The 22,215-nt window shown below is 46.5% G+C and overlaps 1 protein-coding gene across 3 annotated transcripts; it reads left to right on the top strand.

Annotated features, from left to right (window-relative positions):
- The first annotated feature begins 883 nt into the window (after positions 1-883).
- Positions 884-20,854, top strand: LOC133422163 (endoplasmic reticulum membrane sensor NFE2L1-like). Of its 3 annotated transcripts, XM_061712088.1 has the most exons (8): positions 884-1,294; positions 3,346-3,675; positions 6,748-6,867; positions 13,748-13,903; positions 14,970-15,135; positions 17,198-17,538; positions 17,590-17,875; positions 19,055-20,854. In XM_061712088.1, exons 2-8 carry the CDS (start codon positions 3,406-3,408, stop codon positions 19,918-19,920), a joined length of 2,205 nt encoding a protein of 734 aa, XP_061568072.1. In that variant the 5' UTR covers positions 884-1,294; positions 3,346-3,405; the 3' UTR covers positions 19,921-20,854. The 3 variants fall into 3 exon arrangements, with proteins under 3 accessions (XP_061568072.1, XP_061568070.1, XP_061568071.1); XM_061712086.1 differs by having other exon boundaries at positions 17,198-17,875; XM_061712087.1 differs by lacking the exon at positions 884-1,294 and adding an exon at positions 3,062-3,164 and having other exon boundaries at positions 17,198-17,875.
- Positions 20,855-22,215: the final 1,361 nt, after the last annotated feature.

Genomic DNA, 22,215 nt, shown 5'->3' with positions numbered 1-22,215 from the left:
ATGTATGCAATTATAACTGAAAACTTAAATGTTTTCATACCTTTAAACATATTTAAAGGCAAAAATATGGCACCAGTTATTCTCGTGTCCAACAAAACATTCCTTTTTTGGCCATAAACAAAAAAATACCAAAAGTTGTAATGTAATGATGAATTGATTGAAATCTTTATTTTAAGCATAAAATAATTATAAAAACAATTTACACAAAACATCAGAAAAAAGAATACTATTAAACAGTCATTGTTTCTATTTCAATTTTACTCGAATACAAAATAAAAAAAAATATATATAACAGCAAGCTTTATCAAATAAATATACCTATTATTACATTATTACAAATGTAAAAATATTACAGCACCTCATTACAATATTATACCTGAGCATTATAAATTATACCTGAGCATTATAAATAATAAATGATATACCAGAGCAATTATAAATAATATATATTATATACATATACAACATACAGGACTGTCTCAGAAAATTAGAATATTGTGTTTTTCTGTAATGCAATTACAAAAACAAAAATGTCATACATTCTGGATTCATTACAAATCAACTGAAATATTGCAAGCCTTTTATTATTTTAATATTGCTGATCATGGCTTACAGCTTAAGAAAACTCAAATATCCTATCTCAAAAAATTAGAATATTCTGGGAATCTTAATCTTAAACTGTAAACCATAATCAGCAATATTAAAATAATAAAAGGCTTGCAATATTTCTGTTGATTTGTAATGAATCCAGAATGTATGACATTTTTGTTTTTTTAATTGCATTACAGAAAATAAAGAACTTTATCACAATATTGTAATTTTCTGAGACAGTCCTGTATATGATGCAAATAATGGGACGTTCTAGTTCATATGGACCTCACGGTCCTGAACCGTAGGTCCAGTTTCCAGACACGTGGTCCGAGCCAGCTGGAACTCTTTCCGTCTGATGCAAGAGTGCGGGGTGTCCGCGGCGGCAGCAGCGCCCCCCGCCGGCGGGCCGCGGTACTGCAGGGCGGGCCGTCCCCGGGGCTGCAAGGGTTTTTCCAGGGCGGGGCTGAGCGCGTCACCGGGGCTGCTGCTTTAAAACGGCCCGGCTGACTGGAGCTCACACAGAAAGTGAAGCCGACAGAGAAAGATCCAGAAAGATCCAGAAAGATCCAGAAAGATCCAGAAAACTCCCCGCAGAGCCGCCACGAGCATCAGAACCGGAGCGGACCGGACCAGCAGAGCACCAGGAACACCAGACCAGAACCACCAGAACCATCAGAACCACCAGAACCATCAGAGCCAGCAGGTGAGATCTGCTGTCAGATGGGTCAGTGTGTCAGAGCGGCTGTTACGTCACGTTACATCAGCTGTAGTTGCGGGTGTGAATGATCTCAGTTTGTTATGGATAATCTGTCTCAAACAACCGGGTCTGTTTATTCACCAAGTATCAGCTGCATCAGTCAGAAACAGAATCCTCTTTATATTTGAACACTTATCCATATGTATATGCGTGTGTGTAACTTGTTTCTGTAGCAGTCTAGTCTTCATTCTGTAAATCTGGTCTGCATCAGCTTTCCTCCCCTGAGCTTGTAGCAGGTGATTCTTGACCAGACCGGTGTTCTGCCAATTTCTGCTCCTTTGCTAAAAAATGCTCCCTAATGGTTTTCTACCTTTGTAGAGCTACAATTTTACTGTGTTTTTACTCCCTAAACCACTTCCTTTTCCCCTCCAAGTGGTCCTTCTCTCTTGCCAGGCCGTCATTGTAAATAAGAATGTTCTTAATGACCTGCATGGTTAAATAAAGGCGAACGACTGAATGAATATCAAATTAAGTGATAGAATTGTAGTTTTTTTTCTTTATCTCTTTATGTAATGCAATTCATGTCATGGGTAGTGTATTTTGAAGGATCAAATACTCAACCTCCCATATTATCAATTTTACATCGTGCAAGAAATGATTGGCGTGGCAATCAAACTTTGAAAATGGACTGTGCTCGACTATGCGCAGAACCACAAAGTAGCATTTCTCGGCAGGTAGCAGGGGCTGGCAGAACACCCGGACCGGTCTGTGAGAGAACAATCAGACAATGAATCAGCAGATAAAGCAGCAGTAGGATAAAGTTCAGACCCAGTTACCGGAGCATGAGGGCGGTATGGAACCAACCCCCCCGACCCCCGACCTGCAGCCCCCACCCCTCCATCCCCCCCGGTCTGCCCGGGGCCGCGTGGTCCTGATGCTGCGGCAGCGCGGGCGGTTCTCTCGCGAGGCTCCGTGTCCTCCCCCAGCCCTGTAAACATGTCGCTGTGAAACACGAGCCTGCAGAGGGAGGGGGGGTGGGTTCCCGGCCAGACTCCAGCAGGGGGTTACCAGACAGCGGGTCCCGGGGGGTGGGGGCTGCATCCTTACCGGCCCAGTGGAGCTGTGAGCCGCCACGACTGGGAGGAGACCAGGGGGGGGGGGTTAGGGTGGTGGGGGCCACACCCCTGGGCTGTTGCACGTGGGCTGTTATCAGACAACAGAGGGATCGCCCTTGTGTGACTTCAGTTAGCCTCCTCCCTCACATCAGGAGAGCTGACGTCAGTCACGAGCTGCTCTTGTGAAAGAAACACATTTGAGAAATGCAACCTCAGATCAACAACAACATGAAACTTTAGCTCCTGGACCTGTCACCGGCTCCTGGACCTGCTGGACCCGTCACCGGCTCCTGGACCTGCTGGACCCGTCACCGGCTCCTGGACCTCCTGGACCCGTCACCGGCTCCTGGACCTCCTGGACCCGTCACCGGCTCCTGGACCCGTCACCGGCTCCTGGACCTCCTGGACCCGTCACCGGCTCCTGCACCCGACTTCAAGATGTTCACATCCTGTATCTCCAAAACAATCCCGAACCATCAGCCCAGGTCCAGAAGGTCCACTTGGAAGGGTCCCCCAAAGTGCCCCAACCGTAGGATCCAGCTGAGGCCAGATGTAGCAGCTGACGGTCTAGACCCAGTCCAGGTGGAGTCCTGCGGCTGGTCCTGGCTAGCAGCCTTCAGTCGGGGGCGGGGGTGGATGCAGGAGAGGATCTGCAGGTCTGGATCCAGACCCTAGTGGTCAGTAGAGGAACTGCAGGGTTTCTTCCTTCCTTGGCTGTGAACTAGCTGTAGGACGGATCTCCCTCGCATCAGACAAGGGAGGTGTGTCAAGTGTCTGGCTCCGCCCCTGAAACCAGCTGCTCTGAACTGAGGTTTACAGATGTGGCTGAACAGGGAGCTGAGACGAGTTCTGCATGTGTTTGGTTATTATAATGATGATGATGATGATGATGGTGGTGGTGATAAATAATGGTGTTTTTCTAAAATGTGTCATTTCTGACAGAGAAGAGCCTCCCAGAGCTCCCGGGTAACTCCCATCAGAACTCCAGGCTCCGCCCCCACCATGCTGCACCTGAAGAAGTTCCTGGCCGAGGGCCTGGTCCAGACGGCCGTCCTGCTGAGCCTGTGTGGGGTGATGGTGGACGTGGGGCTGGACTCCTACCTGCCTCCGTCCTGGCACCACATGATCCTGGGCCCCACCTCGGCGCTGACCCAGGCCCGGTTCCACCAGCGCGGGGGCCGGCTGGACGAGCATCCCAAGAGCGTGGACGTGGAGCGGTTCTTCACGGCCCGTCGGCTGCTGGGATGGGTCCGCTCTCTGGACAGACTAGAGGTGGGGAACCCGCTTCCAGCAGAACACAGACCTGATACGCAAGAATAATAATAACTAGACAATTTCCTCGCAGAAATTTTGAGAGTGCCACGGTGGGCTGCTGCACATTTGTGTACATTATTGCATTTTGCAAGCAATAAAGGTGAAGGACTCATATATCGGCCAATCAGAAGAGGGGGCGGGGCTAATATGCAGCAATGAAGGTCAAGGACTCAATACCGAGTCCTATGACACCACCCATGACTCTCTATGTGAAACCATTCAAAAGATATTGGACTATAACATATCGGCCAATCAGAAGAAGGGGCGGGGCTAATATGCAGCAATGAAGGTCAAGGACTCAATACCGAGTCCTATGACACCACCCATGACTCTCTATGTGAAACCATTCAAAAGATATTGGACTATAACATATCGGCCAATCAGAAGAAGGGGCAGGGCTAATTTGTATATATAATATACAAATATATAATAATAATAATAATAATAATAATAATAATAATATATATATATCCCATGAACCGGTTCCCAGCAGGACTGGTTATTGTCAAAGGTCAGGGGTCAGATTTCTCCATTTTTCAGGTTAAAGTATATGAAGTCTGTACTGACAGTCATGTGACCAGTCTGGCTCAGTCAATCACTCAGCAGCTGAGCTCTGGTTGCTAGGGGCAACAAGAACCTCGATTTCAGAACATTCCGGGTTGGCTCTAAGAAAACCCCAGCTTTTGCCTTGTGACAAGTTCTCAAATAACTCCGATTTGTGAGAAAACCGTAGCTCCTACCAGAAAAACAAAGACATCGTGAGAGACACAGAACCCAGCAGATTCTGACAATCTTAATTTTATTCAGATATTCCTTAAAATGTGACAAACAAAGTGAGATTTTTTTGAAGAAAACTTTTAATTACATTGCAGTCAATGGGGACTGAGGCAGGAATTTGCGCAGCTTTAGCCTCCCCAGTTTAAATTTTGTGCATACCCCGCCTGTCAAAGTCACATTTTATGAATCCCAACATCTATGTCTACATTCTGACCAAAAATTTTCTGTCAGGCTTTCACGGCTTGGGCGTGAGCTCGAGTTACAAATAAAAATTAAGGTCATTTTTTTACTGTCTTTGCCACTATAGAAAATTAGAGCTCCACTCTAGATTTGACAAAAAAGTGATTTCCAGTCCTCGCTTGAGCGCTCATATCTTGAAAAATGTACATTTTAGGAAAAAACAATTTCAGGTTTGGAGAGAGAAGATAAGTTTTCCTCCATTTTGAAGTTTGAATGACATTTCTACGTGCAAGTATGAGAAAGATACGTGACTCAGAAAAAATTTGAATTTTGGGTTTTTTTCTAACCTCCTTCCACCTACAGTGTGACATTCTGCCCCATTCACTTACATGGGAAAATCTCCCCATTAGTTTGGAAATTTGGAAATGTTTTTGCACTTTGTGCAAAAACTATTTGTGCCATTGCTCTGAAAATCCACAGGACTGTAGTTAAATTCAGGGCCTACAACTTTCTAAATCGGTTGAGAATTTTTCGAGTAACAGTGTGCGAGTGGTGAGGCCCCAAAGTTCTCCCAATGCGTTCCGGATGGCGCTAAAAGCGCACGTTTTTGCACGTTGCGCAAAAACGTGCACATCGCTAATAAAAGTCATAGCACACGATTCCCGCATAAGGCGCACATTTCTACGTTTTTACTTTTCGCGTTTTCTCAAAGCTGCGGGACTAGTTACGCGCCAAAGTTTTGTCCGGAAAATGAATAATAAACGCGCAGGATAACAATAGTGCCTCTGGCTGCGCCAAGAGGCACTACTCCTCCATTGCTATTGCATAGCTATGGAGGAGGCGTGCCACTTGGCACAGCCGTGGCACTAATAATAAACTTTATTTTCTATAGCACCTTTCATACGAAAATCGCAGCTCAAAGTGCTTCACAGTAACAGTACAAACATGTCAAGAACAATGAGAAATAGAGAAACAAATAACAGCAAATAAAACAAAAAACACAATTATTTAAGTGCAGTGAGATAATACATAACCCTGACAAAATTCAGTTCCAAATTCCTCCACAGAACAACTACTAAGATAGGATAAAAGCAATGTTGAATATAAAAAGGTAAAAATACTGCACTGAGTCGTAGGCAAATGAAAAATAAGAAGATAAAAATATCAACAAATAAGAGTACAAGATAAAAATGATCATATAAAAACATTCAAAAGTATAAAAGTACCGTATTTTTCGCACTATGCACCGCATTATAAGGCGCACCTTCAATGAATGACGTATTTTAAAACTTTTTCCATATATAAGGCGCACTAAATATATGGTAAAATACCGTACTATAGTGGCTGGGGTTGAGTTACGTATCTACCTGATGGAGCTGCGCTACAGGAAATGCTACAAAATCCTACAGCAAAAGCAAAAAAAAAAAAACAAGAAGAAAAGTACCGTATATCAAACTTTATTAACAAAATAAAAACCAGCTTTGCTCCGTCTCGTCAAAGTGGCCATTATGCGAGTCAGCGTCGCTGCTGTTGTCTTGAACGTCTGTGACGATTCCTGACGTTTTTAGCGCCATTACTTCGGCAACACCAACTACATTACCCACAATCCCACTGATTACAGTAACAGAAATTACCGTAATGATCATATATAAGGCGCACTGCATTATAAGGCGCACTGCCGGTTTTTGAGAAAATTAAAGGCTTTTAGGTGCGCCTTATAGTGCGGAAAATACGGTAATGCAGAAAGTAAAAATCAATGATATATTAATAAAAGGAAAGTGGCAACTAAGGCGCCGTTTGTCACCCGGATATCTCATGCTTAAATGCTTGAGTGAAGAGAGAGGTTTTAAGTTGTCTTTTGAAGATTTCTACCGACTCGGCTTCCCTGATGTTTTTGGGCCGTGTGTTCCATCGTTTTGGGGCGTAGTTGACAAAGGCTGCACCACCGATCTTCTCCTGACTGTTTCTGGGAGCTTCTAATAATAGCAATCACTCTGGTCATTAAAGGAAAAACTCTGTTTTAGCTTCGGGAAAATATAAATGACCAATAAAGGTGTGGCTCCTTCTCCTCAGGTTCCTCATGCGGAGCTGCAGACGTGGCTGGTCCAGCAGCAACCGGACCCACTGGTGGTGGGCCGGCCCGGCCCGGGGGAGAGGGGGCGACCCGCCCCAGCGCTGGAGGAGGATGGAGAGGTAAGAGTCCAGGCAGGGAAATGAGTCTGTGGTTCCGAGCTGCTGCTGTGCATGGGGCCGGGCTTTAAGGAGCTGTCTGAACACCATGTTCAGTTAGTTCTCCAAGGACCACGCAGGAGAACCCAGAACAGAAAAGTAGTAGTAGTAGTAGTAGTAGTAGTAGTACTAGTAGTAGTAGTACTAGTAGTAGTTTTATTTGGTCGATCAGTATCAATTGATACAATACATTGCATTTCATTTCGTTTGTAGGAAAGAAATAATAAAAAAAGAAGTAAAGAATAACCCGACCAAAAGGTGTAGGCTGAAGCCTAAGCTTATTGTGCCGACCCTTTTTAACTTTGTTTCCTTCATAGTTGATACTAATACAACAAGGACAAACAATCTACAACAACAAAAAACAGCAAAGCAAACACACATGCAAAACAAGGAGGAAGACAAATATAAATAGGACAGAAAAATCAAGTAAAAAATTAACAGAAGACGGATCTCGAAAAACAACTGACAGATATATAAGTTTTATTATTACAACAACAATTATTCTTATTATTGTAATCGTTTCATATAGTATGGAGCATAATATATATACCGTATATATATATTTATGTATATATATAGTTTTGTATCACACTAATGTTCTGTATCTTTCGATTATATTGGATTTTACCTCGTTTTAAATTTATTAATTGAACTACAGTTTTTTAATTCCTTATTTAGGCTGTTCCATATTTTAACTCCTGCAACCGATATGCATCTTTCTTTAGTATTTATCCTAGTTTTGGTTCTATTATATATGGCAGTGTCTCTAGCCTGGAACAGACTCCGGATACAAGATGGAAGGAGATGGTTGTGTGCCTTATACATTAGGAGTGCAGTGTTTAATTCAACTATATCAATATCAAAAACTGCACTCGGCAGCATCTAAACATGGCCCTGGTGATGAAGCACGGAGGAGGGAGCATCATGAGTCGGCCTCGTTTCACTCCTTCAGAATATGGATCGCTTATAATACGGAAGTCCTGCAGGTGAGTTCTGGCTGTCGGCCACCTGGCTGAAGCTCAGCAGCAGGACGATGATCCTAAAACCACCACAGAGTCACTTCAGAACAACCAAATCCACCTTGTGGATGAGTTGGTTTGAATCTGGATTAAGTTTGGTGCCAATAGAGGATCTGTATTGACGTCACTTCCCCACTGGACCAGCCCCCTTACTCGTACTGAGTGGTAAAAACAGCTGCAACTAGTGGAGAACACGGGATAACAGCCGATTATCAGCTTAAATTAAAGGCAGTTGGACTTGACAGTGACCCGTACAGTTACCCCAAGAACCAGTGGTCCATGGACATTAATATTTGGTACAATTACCAAGAACCAGTGGCCCATGGACATTAATATTTGGTACAGTTACCAAGAACCAGTGGTCCATGGACATTAATATTTGGTACAGTTACCCCAAGAACCAGTGGTCCATGGACATTAATATTTGGTACAGTTACCCCAAGAACCAGTGGTCCATGGACATTATTATTTGGTACAGTTACCAAGAACCAGTGGTCCATGGACATTAATATTTGGTACAGTTACCCCAAGAACCAGTGGTCCATGGACATTAATATTTGGTACAGTTACCCCAAGAACCAGTGGTCCATGGGCATTAATATTTGGTACAGTTACCCCAAGAACCAGTGGTCCATGGACATTAATATTTGGTACAGTTACCAAGAACCAGTGGTCCATGGACATTAATATTTGGTACAGTTACCAAGAACCAGTGGTCCATGGACATTAATATTTGGTACAGTTACCAAGAACCAGTGGTCCATGGACATTAATATTTGGTACAGTTACCAAGAACCAGTGGTCCATGGACATTTATATTTTGTACAGTTACCAAGAACCAGTGGTCCATGGACATTCATATTTGGTACAGTTACCAAGAACCAGTGGTCCATGGACATTAATATTTGGTACAGTTACCAAGAACCAGTGGTCCATGGACATTAATATTTGGCCACGAATCCAGTTTCCTGATATTTATATGTACTTAATTTCTACGCCGGGGAAATACACGAAGCAAAGCTTGAAGACATACAAAAGTCTTGACGCTTGGTCCGACTTCAAGGCAGGATTTGTTGTAGAAATTAAAGTGAGGAGGACACTGAACTTTATGATTTGACCATTTAACGTTAGCTACCCAAAAATCCAACATTACCTGATACAAAATGGGAACCACAAATCCACGTTTCAGTGTCTGGAATCCAGTTGTTTCTGTGAATTGCAGCGATCCATTTGTCTCTCTTAAGCTTATTTTTCTGCAGTCTGTAAAACTATAACTCCAATTTCTTGCTAAATCTATGAGTACAGTCGATCGCACAACTGATCTTTCCCATTTTAGATGTTTTCCAGTTGCTCAAACTGAAAGTTCACGCTGACACTCAGTCTTTCTGACACTCAGTCTTTCTGACACTCAGTGGGCGTAACCCGCTGTGAAGTCCCATCTGTGAGGTCATGCTCATTCCCTCTATTGACAGTTCTACCTGAATAAAGGTTTGTAGTGCCGGACTGTTGGACCAGTCTGCATGACTTCCGCCGGTTCAGGGCGGTTCAGTGAAGATCATCAGATGAAGTGAGACTGTCTTGGGTTCACGCCTGAAAGGCAGCCTGGTTGTCATGCAGGGACTCTGTGACGGCCCGTTACCCGAGGTTTTGGTTCTGGGTGTCACCAGCGCTTCAGGTCATGTGACAGAGTGAGTCAGATGGATGACTCAGCAGCAAAATAAAGAAATGCAGTCAGAACGGAGGTAAACACCCTGCTGGAGAGGAAAATCCACACACACGGACAGTCAAAGTCGTCCCCTGAGGTCACATGACGCAGAACTCCCAACGTTTCACATAAACAGTGTTGTTGTTGTTCAGACGAGGCCTTCTGGAAGCTTTAGCTGCTCCTTCAGCTGTTCACCTGTGTATTTGTCTACATTTAAATGCTCCGGGGACACAAACGTGAGTCCGTGCCGGGTTCACTGGAGCGTTCGTGTGCAGTACCACTCCTGACCACACGGGGGCTGACGTCCTGTAACGCCACACAGACCCGTTTTTTTTTTTTATTACTCAAATTTTATTGATTTTTAGCAGACAAGAATACACACAAAGAACATTGACAGTGTCAGTGGTATACACATTTACCTGATACATCATCCATGTTTTCCGGTTTCATTCAGACCGGAAAAGCATTCAGAGGAGATGATAGATGTGCTGCTGGGTCTGTGGCTTGTGTTTGATATCAAGTTAAAAAATGAGAATGAGAGAAGCTTCAAGCGACAAAGCTTTTTTTTGTTTGATGAAAAGTCAGCTGGAGTCGTGAGCAGCTATGAAGAGACAGAGCTCCTGGTAGATCTGGTCGTTCCTTATCGCCGTCTAGATCCCTTTTTAATTCTCTCCTCAGCACCAGGTTTATGAACATCTGACCCTCAGAGTTGGATCATGAAACAGACTTTTGTGCTGCCGTTGCTGGTTGAATAAAATGAACAAGAATCCGTCAGAGTCTCTTTCTCTGATTTCCTCCTCTTTCTCTGACTCCAACCCCCCGACCAATCGGTTGTCTGTAGTGTGATGATGTCAGATACAGCCCAACTCTAGTGGAAAAGTGCAATTAGTTGATATCTTTGGATGTTTTTCCCATGATTCTGTGGAGGGAGGCCCTTGTTTCCTCACTGATGTAAAACAGATCTTCAACGTAACTGTCTCACCAGGACAACAGGTTTGTGTTTTTCTGAACGGTACAGGAGCTCCAGTTTCCTGACCTACTTTGGACCGGACCCCAGACCAGCTCGGTGTCGGGGGCCTGCAGACCGGATGTTTGAGTGTTTGCATCAGAGACAACACGCAGCCCTGAGACTGTATTTGACACCCGATAGGGTGCACATAACCCGCTGGTGCACGCAGACCTGCTGGCTCGCCTCCTAAATAACAAGCACATACAGTATCAGCTGCCTGGCGTCCTCGCCGCCTCGTGACCCTTGTTTTGATACGTGATCTGGTCTGCAGAGTCCTGACACACATCTACGGGCCGCGCTGTTGTAATCACAGCTGTTTACGGCCTTGTGCAACACTGTGCAAGACCTGCTTTTGCTCATCAACATGTTGTTTTTACATGTCAGACCTGTGACATTACTGCTGATTGTAATGATTTAATCCAACAACAGCGTCCCTGGGTCTCTGAAGAGCAGAACTTTGTTCACAAACGTGTGAAACAATCATAAAAACGCTGCTCATAGAAACAATGAAAGATAAAGAGGCTTCATCCAGCCAGCTGGTCTGAAATTACCAAGAGAGTTAACTGCTGGAGCGTTGTGGTTCCTCTACTGACCACCAGGGTCTGGTCACACAGGCCATGTCCCTTCACCAAAAATGTCATGAAAAACCTGTTAAACCTCTTTAGCATGTTCTTTCCAACCAGGTGAATAGCTGGACTGAGAGTGTCTAAGTTACCAAGAATAAGACTTGAGAGATGATCCAGATTTCAGTAAATTTAGTTAAAGCAGCACAACGTAACTTTCAGCTTTTCTGAGTTTGGCGGCATCTTTTGGACAAAAGCGGTAGTGCTTTACCAGAAAGAACATTACGTTTCCCATGAGCACCAGCGCGTACTGCTGGAAAACTCCTGTCCCGTCGCGTGCATTTGTTTTGAGAGAAGACGGGACGCTTTTCTGTTTCACCAAGTTTCACCAAACACTGCTGGAAGGGAACTGGAATTTACCGGGATACCTTAAACAAGGAAGCCAGGGAGCGGTATATGGAGAAAATAATGATTATTAACGGTCTGGATCCATATGAAATCCCTACTAAAGAAAGGAGCTCCTCGTCGGAGCTGCACTCTTTAAAGGATTTACTGCCGCGGTTCTGCAGAACCCACGTCTTAGGCTACCTTGTTTAGGAGTGTTTGGCAGCTGCTTTGGTAAATGTTGGACTCGCCATGTGTTTCAATAAATTAGTATAATAGTACAACATACAGTACATGTTTTGTATTACTCTTACTTTTCTTTTTTTTTGACTGCTTTGAAGAGGCTCCGAGGCGTGAGCAATATTTTTTTTTCCTTGTGAGATTATTTTTTTCCTCTGCAGCTACAAATCAAATAGTTAATATTTTTTCCTCAACAAAATTAATCGCACCGCAGAGAGCTGGCCAACAACTGCGTTTAGCTGGAGAAATGGGGAATAAAACCCGTTTGAATGATCCGACCCCGGTCTGTGAGTGTTTGTTTGTGGTTTAATAAACCCGTGTTTTGATCCGACGCCCGTCTGTGTGCGTGTTTGTTTGTTTACTGAGGAACGTTATGTTTGGTCATTACAGCCGCGATCCAACCAAGCCGACGACTCTTTCACTCTTTTACTCTGTTATATCAGGTACTCGGCCTCCGTGGTTCTGCCTCCGAGCAGGAAAGCGGTGAAAAGTTAAACCATTAGGATCTTTTCCCCACGTCTGTTGTGTGGAGCTGCTGCAGCAGCAACGCAGCAACGGGTTACCAGCTTCTGCGGAGCTGCGCTCCAAGCTCCGCCCATTTTCGTCTCGACTACGAATCGGGAAGGAGGGGGAAGTGACGTATGCCGTAGAGCAGTCAAAGCCGTAAAAATGTGTAGTTTTTTAGTGTGGCAGGGTTCCTACCATGCTCCTCAAAGTTACATAGTGCCAGTGAAGGCGATACAGACCCCTCAGACCATGACAGAGGTTCATTAAACCTGTTGGAAGTTGATGTACCATCACAATGACTCTGGAAATATTATATTAAGGTGGAAAAGTTACATAGTGCCGCTTTAAACAGTTGCATCAGGTGTCTCCATGCAGAATGACAATGAAACAGAGGAGCAGGGTGCGATTTGCCGGTGGGGATGGGGGGATTTTCCCCCCCTCTGGTTTACACGTCCTACCCTCTGCTGAATTATTTTTATCCTCGGTGGGGACAAAATGTACCCCCCCACCCAAAGTATTTTCACCATTACATTGTTATTAATAACAAGTAATAACAACCCAAATACACAGAGTCCGTGTTCATTCTGCTTGTGCTGTGATTTTGATACCGGGAGCGAGTCGCGCCCACAGAAAGCAGTTTTATTTTGAAAACCAACTGGATTTTTCTTGCATTCCAAAAGTCCGACTTCCGGCCCGCCAAAATAAAAGATACAGTCAGTCAAAATGAATGAAAAAATGAAAAGAATCCAGAGCAGCATTTCCTCATATTTTACAGGATCACAACCAGAAATCCAGAGAAAAAATGCGACAGAAGATGAAACAAGATGTGACATTGCTCATCAGGTGGACAGCAGCATCTCCCCGGCTGAGGAGCTCCCATGTTTTCTGTTAAACTGATTTTGTTTATTTATTTTTATTTGGCACATTTAAAAACAATATTAGGAGAAAATATTTCTGCAAATGCAGTGGTTCAGTTCATGTTCAAAATAGGCCTACCGCGTACGTTATGTAGCTTAAGTGTAAGGTTTACGCAAGAAACACGTTTTCATATAGCCTATACTGTTGGACCGCTGTTGTGTGGTAATTTTTCTGAATAAAAATATTTCTCAAAACGATCCCCCCCTCTGGTTTTTTCACAAATCGCACCCTGCAGAGAGAGGAGTGTAGTGATACTGAAGCGTGGAGGATGATTCATTCTAGTAGACAAAACATTGGTGTTCTCACCGTTAATCTTTGTTTGGGCAGAGTACTAGTCTGCACCAAGGCTGAGTTCTGAGGTTCTCAGCAGTTCTGTTTTCCTCAACTATGGGAAACACTGACAGATCCACGTCAAGGCGGCTCGGCCGTTGAAACCCGGATCCCTTTGCTGCGGTCGCCAGGGTTTCCCTGACCTCCGTTCTGCTTTGTTGTCCCCCAGACCAGACACACTGGCAGAAATGAGGACTTGCAGCGTCAGACCTCAAACCCCGAGCTCCCTCTGCTCCCTGGTCCCCCCTCCATGGACCTGGACCTGGACCTGGACCTGGACCTGGACCTCCACTGGCAGGACCTGATGGCCCTCCTGGAGCCTGAGGTGAGCAACACAACCACAAGTCTCACCCAAGTAGCCAAAGAGAATTAAGACGAATGAAAGAGTGAAGTGAGATTTAGGGCCAGTTCCAATCCCCCCTAGTCCTACTTTTCAACTCTACCCCTAAATTTTGCGCGTTCCCGTGAGGGTAGTGGTGTCCCAATTCCTCTTTGCATGTAGGGGTAGTGGGCATAACGAGGGCTAGTGTGTATGAATCTAGCCCTTAACAGCGAGGGTTTTCAGATACTGACTTCGCGACCGAGGGCCTGAGAAAATTTCCCAGAATGCTTTACGTTATCATTTGCAGACTGAATCAAACAAAAAAACATGGCGGATATTTGTCATTTTTAGTGAATAAAATCAATATTTTGAGTTAGTTTCTGCATAAAAATGCGTTTTGATTACATTTCTAGCGAGAAATATATATTTTACTTTCATAATATTCACTCAGTGAATGTACATAATCACTCGCTTGCTCGTTGTTGTGTTGTATCTTCAGATCTCGCCAGAATAAAGGCTGATTTATGGTTCCGCGTTACACCAATGCAGAGCCTACGGCGTTGGTTACGCGACGACACGCTGCCTACGATGCACGTCACCGCGTAACCTACGCCGTAGGCTCTGTGTCGATTTAACGCAGAACCATAAATCAGCTCCCGAGCCGGCAGGCAGTTCTCATCCCGAAAACATTAGATCAACAGGCGTTATTTGGATAAACTGAGCCCAGGTTGGGGATCTTAACGGTTACTTTTACGCCTGAACAAATATTAAAACTTAATAAAGTGGCATATTAACAGCGCTACAGCAGAAATTAAAACAGCTTTTATCTCTGGGCTTCCTGATATGGTGTGACGTATGTACAAACGTAACTACGCAGTCGCTTACGTACCCGAACGTAAACCACGCAGTGACGTAGCAAGTGGTGTCCCAATCCCTAGGGAACATTACAAGGGCCCTACGGTTGTGGCTTCATTTTAGGGTGACGTGGTAGTGAGTAGGTGGTGTATTGGGATTGGCCCTCAAGACGAATGAAAGAATAAGGTGAGATTAAATCTTCCTCCTTTTCCAGAACACAGAGGTGGATATGATGACATCCCTGAACCAAAACCTGGACCCAAGACCCGGAGGAGATGTCCCGGGTGTGGGGTCTGAAGCTGGGCTCCAGCGCCCCGGCAGCCTGGACGATGTTGAGACGCGGACTGGTCTCCAGAACCCTCTGGCAGAGATGCAGCACGGTAATCCGGCCCTGAATCCGACACAGCCTGGACTCTTGGGAGTGGTCCTCCTCTGATCTCTGGATCAGACCACCGAGCCGACCCAATCATGATCCAGAATCCTTGTTTACAACGTTGGCTCTCTGATAGTTTGCAAATCTCATGAACCCATTTTTATTCACGTTTAAAGAGAAAAAAGACCAACTCAAGGTCTTGACTTAGAGAAAACACCTGGATGGGAGCACAGATGTTTGCTGTGCTGATGTTCCAGCTGTGTATCCCTAGGACAGTGATGCTCCTCCACACCTGCACAGGTGCGGGAGCCGACCAGAGCTGATAACACGCTGGATAAATGGCTCTCAATCAAATATGGGTTTGTGACATTTTCGGATCATCGCGTTCTGGTTCTTTTCACATTTTGCACAGATTTATGTTGGAGGGATGTGGAATATTTAATGACTGGTCAGAACCTGTCCCCGTTCCGGTTCTGGTGCAGAGGTGTTGGGTCAGCTCGGTTGTCGGCACGGTCCAAAAGTCCAGGAAACATGTTAGATGATTCTAAACTGACCCTAGGAGCGACTGCTTGTTGGTCGAATGAATGGATGGATGATGGATGGATGATGGATGGATGGATGGATGGATGATGGATAGATGATGGATGGATGGAGGGATGGTTGGATGGATGATGGATGGATGATGGATGGATGGATGGATGATGGATGGATGGATGGTTGGATGGATGGATGGATGGATGGATGGATGATGGGTGGATGGATGGATGGATGATGGGTGGATGATGGATGGATGGAGGGATGGATGGATGATGGATGGATGATGGATGGATGGATGGATGATGGATGGAGGGATGGATGGATGATGGTTGGATGGATGATGGATGGAGGGATGATGGATGGAGGGATGATGGATGGATGATGGATGGATGATGGATGGATGATGGTTGGATGGATGGATGGATGGATGGATGGATGGATGGATGATGGGTGGATGGATGGATGGATGATGGGTGGATGATGGATGGATGGAGGGATGGATGGATGGTTGGATGGATGGATGGATGATGGATGGGTGGGTGGATGATGGGTGGATGATGGATGGATGGTTGGATGGATGGATGGGTGGATGATGGATGGATGGATGATGGATGGATGATGGGTGGATGGATGGATGGATGATGGATGGAGGGATGATGGATGGAGGGATGATGGATGGATGGATGGATGATGGATGGATGGATGGATGATGGATGGATGGATGATGGATGGATGGATTCAATTCAATTCAATTTTATTTATATAGCGTCTAATACAACAGATGTTGTTGTTAGGGGTTTACTAAACACTAACTATAGGCTTTACTAAACAGAAAGCTTTTAAGTTTAGTTTTAAAGGTGGAGGTGGTGTCAGCCTCCTTAACCCAGATTGGAAGTTGGTTCCATAGTAACGGTTCCTGATAGCAGAACGCCCGCTCTCCAAATCTACATTTGGATACTCTAGGAACTACGAGTAAACCTGCACTCCGAGAACGGAGAGCTCTGCCAGGAACATAAGGCACTATAAGGTCTTGTAAATACTGTGGAGCTAAGCCGTTTGGGGCTTTATATGCAAGTAATAAAATTGGATAAGATTGGATTCTGAATTTTACGGGTAACCAATGGAGCGACGCTAACACTGGAGAGACGTGGTCTCTCCTGCTGGATGGATGGATGGATGGATGGATGGATGGATGGATGGATGGATGGATGGATGGATGGATGGATGGATGGATGGATGGATGGAGGGAGGGGACTCCACGATGGGGCTAAATCCAGCCCAGGTGTGTGACTATGTGGTCGGGGATGAAACAGATTCTCATCAGGAACCAGACTGGCGTAAATTAAACAGAAAATGACCGTTGACTTTGGCACAGGAGGAGAAGAATCTCCGCCTGGTCGCTGCGATGTGGTCACAACTCTAATCAAAGAGGTCATGAACTCTCCTCCTGCTGACAGATATGAATTTGGGTTAGAAATGACCAATAAAACATGTCAGGAGGTCAAACGTTCTCTCATCTCTGTTGTGTCCAGATGTGCTGGAGCCGGCCCTGCTCCCCCTCACGCCCAGTGCACAGCTGGACGACCACGGTCCAGTCCAGTCCTCAGCCACAGCTCTGGGAGACTGTAACCCAGGTTCCTCCCTCACTCCTCCCTCCTCCACAGAGGATCCTGCAGAAGATTTCTTCATGGGCGTAGATATGGACGATGACTGGACCGCCTTCCACATGAATCTGCTGACTCCAGATGTTTCAGACCCAAGGGAACCCCAAAGCCTTCCTGGTGTTGAACCAACAGCTTACAGTTTCACACCAACACCAGACCTCCTGGTGTCTCCGTCCAGCCCCTCCCTGCAGGACCGGGAGGTGGACGACCTCCTGGTGTCTCCGTCCAGCCCCTCCCTGCAGGACCGGGAGGTGGACGACCTCCTGGTGTCGCCGTCCAGTCCCCCCCTGCAGGACCAGGAGATGGATGACCTGGTGTCTCCGTCCAGTCCGTCCCTGCTGGACCAGGATGTCGATGACCTCCCTCAGCTACTTGGCCTCCTGGAGGATGCTGCCATCCTGGAGGACTTTAGATTGTTGGACCTGGACCTGGAGGAAGGATTCAGCCCTGAGATGGTGGCCAGGCTGGAAGAGGAGGGCTACCTCGCTTCTCCGGACAAGGACAAGGACGGGGACTCGCTCAAAGGTCAAGAAGCTGGACAAGAAGGTAAATGTGGAAGATCCCCTTTTAGATCTTGTTTTTAGTTTGAGATAATATAAAAATGATCTGACAATAGTGGGTCTGACCTAGGGATGCCCCGATACCATTTTTTTCACACCGAGTACGAGTATTTTAATTTGTGTACTCGCCGATACCGAGTACCAATCTGATACTTCTACCACAAAAATAACTAGGCTAAAAATGCAATGAAAAATGCAATGAATTGGAAGACAGGTTTTATTTGGAAGCCAGCGGGGCTTACCTCCGTGCTGTCTCATCGCAGGTAAATCAACTGCGCATAGTGCTTCACCTGAAGCCGTCCGTGTGAAACAACATAAACAATCAAATAGAATTAAAAAAACAGGCTAAATGAAATGATGTTACACACTCTTGTACAGTAGGTGGCGGTATGCACCTTAAAGTTGGTTGCGATCCGCCAATAAAACAGAGTAGAAGAAGAACATAAACAATCCCATTGTTACAGTCCGGTTATATAGAGTGATACCCGTGAGTGAGACTGGCAGTGCCGTTTCAGGCAAGATAGAGACAATTAATGTAAGCAGGAGTTCAGCAGGGTGGACATATTTCAAAATAAGGGACGACGACAGAAGAAAGGCAGACTGCGGGCTGTCGACGCGGCTAACGTGGCTAACGTGGCTAACTGGAATGTAACAATGGGATTGTTTATGTTGTACTGTAAGTTACGTGGAGTGTTTAATAAAGTTCCCTGTGAGTAAAGGTAATACTCAACCGTCCAGTTTGTATAATTAAGGAAGATAGAATTGACTGAAACATGGAACAGCTGGCTACAGCCACAGAGCTGCTGCTCAGCTGCTGCTGCTCAGCCAAGCTGCACACTGACCCGGGGAGCCGCGGGGCGGCTCGACATCTCCCCCCAGCGGCGCTAACCAGTAACTACAACAACAATGAAGTATCGGTGCGTGGTATCACAGACTTTTTGAGAGTACGAGTACGAGTATATGAGGGCAGTATCGGCCCCGATACCAATACCAGTATCCGTATCGGGGCATCCCTAGTCTGACCATAGTGGGTCCGATCTGATCCGTGATTTTTATGAAATAATTAACAGCACTATTAAAATGCGGTAGTTGGTCTGGCCGTCTCTTTGCTGGCAGCACTTGTCATCTGAGGATGACCCCGATCTCTCTGTGTTGTTCTTCGTAGATGCGGAGGATGAGGTGGACTCGGACTCTGGCCTGTCCCTGGCCTACAGCCGCAGCCTTTCTCAGGGTTCATCTAACTACTCATCGTCCTCCGACTCATCGGCCTCCTCACCCGCGAGTGTGGGAAGCGTCTTCTCCAATGCTGAAGACGATGACGAAGACTTTACAGTGACCATAAAGCAAGAAGAGCTGGAGGAAGAGGAGATGGGAGCCGTTGGAGGGAGACCTGGAGATGTCAGCCTCTTCTCTTCCAGCCCCGCCGACCACAAACCACTTCCCGGCTCGGCCTGGCAGGGGCACATCGGCCACGACCACACGTACAACCAGCCCCGGCCCCGGCGGGCCAAGCCCGTCCTGGGGCACGACCACAGCAAGCCCTACCAGCGCTCCTCGGCTAAGCGCTGGAGCCAGGACGAGCGGCGGGCGCCGGGACTGCACATGCCCTTCTCCAGCGAGCTGGTGGTGCACCTGCCCGTGGAGCAGTTCAACGAGCTGCTGAGCAACCACCCGCTGAGCGGCGAGCAGCTGGCCCACGTCAGGGACGTACGGCGCCGCGGCAAGAACAAGATCGCCGCCCAGAACTGCAGGAAGAGGAAGCAGGACATGGTGGTGGGGCTGGAGGAGGACGTGGCGGGTCTGAGGAGCCGCCGGGCCAAGCTGCTCCGGGACAAGCGCGAGGCTCTCAAGGACTTGCAGGACATGAAGCGCCGCTTCGGCACGCTGTACCAGGAAACCTTCTCCAAGCTGAGGGACGAGGAAGGCAGGCCTCTGAACGCCACCGAGTACGTGCTCCAGTTTGGAGCCGACGAAGACGCCCCCAAGGCTTCGGCGCGAGCCCATAAAAGCAGCAGGAAGCAGAAGAAGTGAGGAGGCGGGAAACCCCAAGGCTCCTGATGAGGAGCCCTTGAGATCAGAAGGTTTAAGGCTCTGACACCCCAAACTGCTGGCAGGAAGCGCCTCTTACGCTGCCTCATGTTGGCCACAGACAAACACGCCGGCGGCCAGCCGGGAGGTCAGAACTCTGCCCAGAACGGAGCCGAGCCTCCCACCCTACAGTCTGGAGGATCGATGGCCAGGTTACTCCCGACGGACCGGATCTGAGGCCACACGGAACCTCTAACGCCTGCTGCAACCAAACTGTTTACAGGACGCCATGTTTGCTTCTTCTCTTCATTTACTGGGGACGGTTTGGTTTGGTTTGGTTTGTCCTGGAACTGTAGCTGTCATTGCCCCTTACACGGGACTGTAGAGCTGATGTTACTAAACAGCAAGGACACACTGATGCACCAGCAGGTGGACATTCAAGCCCTCCGTTGGTGGGAAAGCAGCTGTTCCCAGATGTTGGGGGGTGGACAGCAGGCGGGGGTCCAGGACGTTCTCTTGAGTTTTGTTGTCATGTGTTACTGAACCATAAACAACTGAAGGATGTGAAGTGTGACGAGTTGATTTGTCAAAGTAGTTCCTGATAGAAATGTTGACGGGGTCTAACCAGCGGGGGAAATAAAAGGTTCACACGCGTTGTTTCCGACAGACGACTGCCGGCTTGGGGTGCCAGGTCCACAGAAGCTTCTTTACTGGCAGCTTTATGGAAACCTGTGAGGATAATGAGGCAGAGGTTGGTGGGAGGAGGCGGAGGAGGCGGCCAGAGGCCGGGCCTCTCTCTCCTGAGGCTGCTGCCCCGGCCGTCCGGACCCAGACACCTCAGTAGATGGACGGAAAAGGTTGTTTCTGGCTCCACCTGCCTGACCAGGTAACTCACTTGGTTGAGCAGGTCCAGCCGACCCAGCATGTGGTCCTGCACTGGACATCCTCCTCTCTGCCCTCATTTCCCACAAGAGCCTCAGGATTTTAAGAAGAAATATCTAAAAAAAATCAATCAATTAAAGGGGACCTATTATGAAAAACAGTTTTTTTTCTTGCTTTAACATATATAAAGTGGTCTCCCCTCAGCCTGCCAACTCAGAGGAGGAGGAAAGAAACCAAATTCTGCAGTGTCTGTACAGCCGCCCGGATGAGCCGTCCTGTGTGATGTGGATCTACGAGCCGTTCAGATTCTGCTCCTGTCGTTACGTAACGACAGGAGCAGAGGTTTGGCCTCCGATGCGTGAAACCGAGCCCACAACTATAAAACCGTGTAACTGCATGAGAGCGTCCACCTATCGTAGCACTGCGTGACATCGGACGCTCTCTGTCCATCTCCCTCCAGCAGCTGCCACTTTATTGAGGTTTTTGTAGTGAAATGAGGAGGAATTATAGAGATAACTTCTCATTTTAACTAACTGGATCAGCCGTTCCTCATCCATGACTGTTTCCTACAGCGCTTTCAACCGGCTTTCAACGCGAGCGACAGGAAGAAAATAGAAACAGGGTGTCCGACAAATGTTCAGCTCAAAACACTGCGTCGCTGCGTCCAGTTAGGACAGTCCAATAGAAAATAAAGCAATAGAATTGATTTTGTCGCTGACGCTCCCTCACATCGCATGCAGTTAGGATACGGTGTAAAGGCTGATTTATGGTTCCGCTTTACACCAACGCCGTACGGGTCTGCGTCGATTTAACGCAGAACCATAATTCAGGCTTAACTCCACCGACCATTTTTTCGTAGCGGTGTATCGCGTCATTCAGGCAGCCAATCAGCACAGAGCCTCATTATCATAGCCCCGCCCACTCAGAATCCCTCATAGATAATGATGTTAGAGAATGTGAAGATAAAGACATGGCCCAGAGGCTAAATTTCTAATTTATATAGAGAAAAACAATCAGAAGCTTGTTTTTAAGACATTCAAGGTCTGTTTAATATAGACATTAAATGCCATAATAGGTCCCCTTTAAATTTCTTCCTGCGAAGTACATGACGTAAACTAAGTGGACTAGCCTCCAGTTCCGCTGCCTTCGGGTGTCTGCAGGTCCTGCTGAAGATGGTACCGAGCAGCAGCATGCTGTACCTGATCAGGGCTGGGCGCTGGCGCGGACACGCCCACGTGTCAATCACCAGTGATACTCATCAATATTACTTTACATTCATGCTGATCCAATCCTCATGTCAAGCATCGCTGCTGAAACTACATGCAAAACTAGTCAAATCAAATCAAATCAATCTTTATTTGTTTAGCGCTTTTCATACAAATAAAAATGCAACGCAAAGCGCTTTACATAAAACTT

This window comes from Cololabis saira, chromosome 21 (genome assembly GCF_033807715.1).
Source record: "Cololabis saira isolate AMF1-May2022 chromosome 21, fColSai1.1, whole genome shotgun sequence".
Taxonomy (NCBI): Eukaryota; Metazoa; Chordata; class Actinopteri; order Beloniformes; family Belonidae; genus Cololabis; species Cololabis saira.
The sequence above is the reverse complement of the archived record's forward strand: the minus strand, read 5'-3'. Positions and strand labels throughout refer to the sequence as shown.

Bases quoted from the DNA above. Each gene is read 5' to 3' on its own strand.
- LOC133422163 (XM_061712086.1), top strand. From the start codon at position 3,406: ATGCTGCACCTGAAGAAGTTCCTGGCCGAGGGCCTGGTCCAGACGGCC. The intron at 3,676-6,747 runs GTGGGGAACCCG...CCTTCTCCTCAG, and splicing joins GCTCTCTGGACAGACTAGAG to GTTCCTCATGCGGAGCTGCA. The intron at 13,904-14,969 runs GTGAGCAACACA...CTCCTTTTCCAG, and splicing joins TGGCCCTCCTGGAGCCTGAG to AACACAGAGGTGGATATGAT.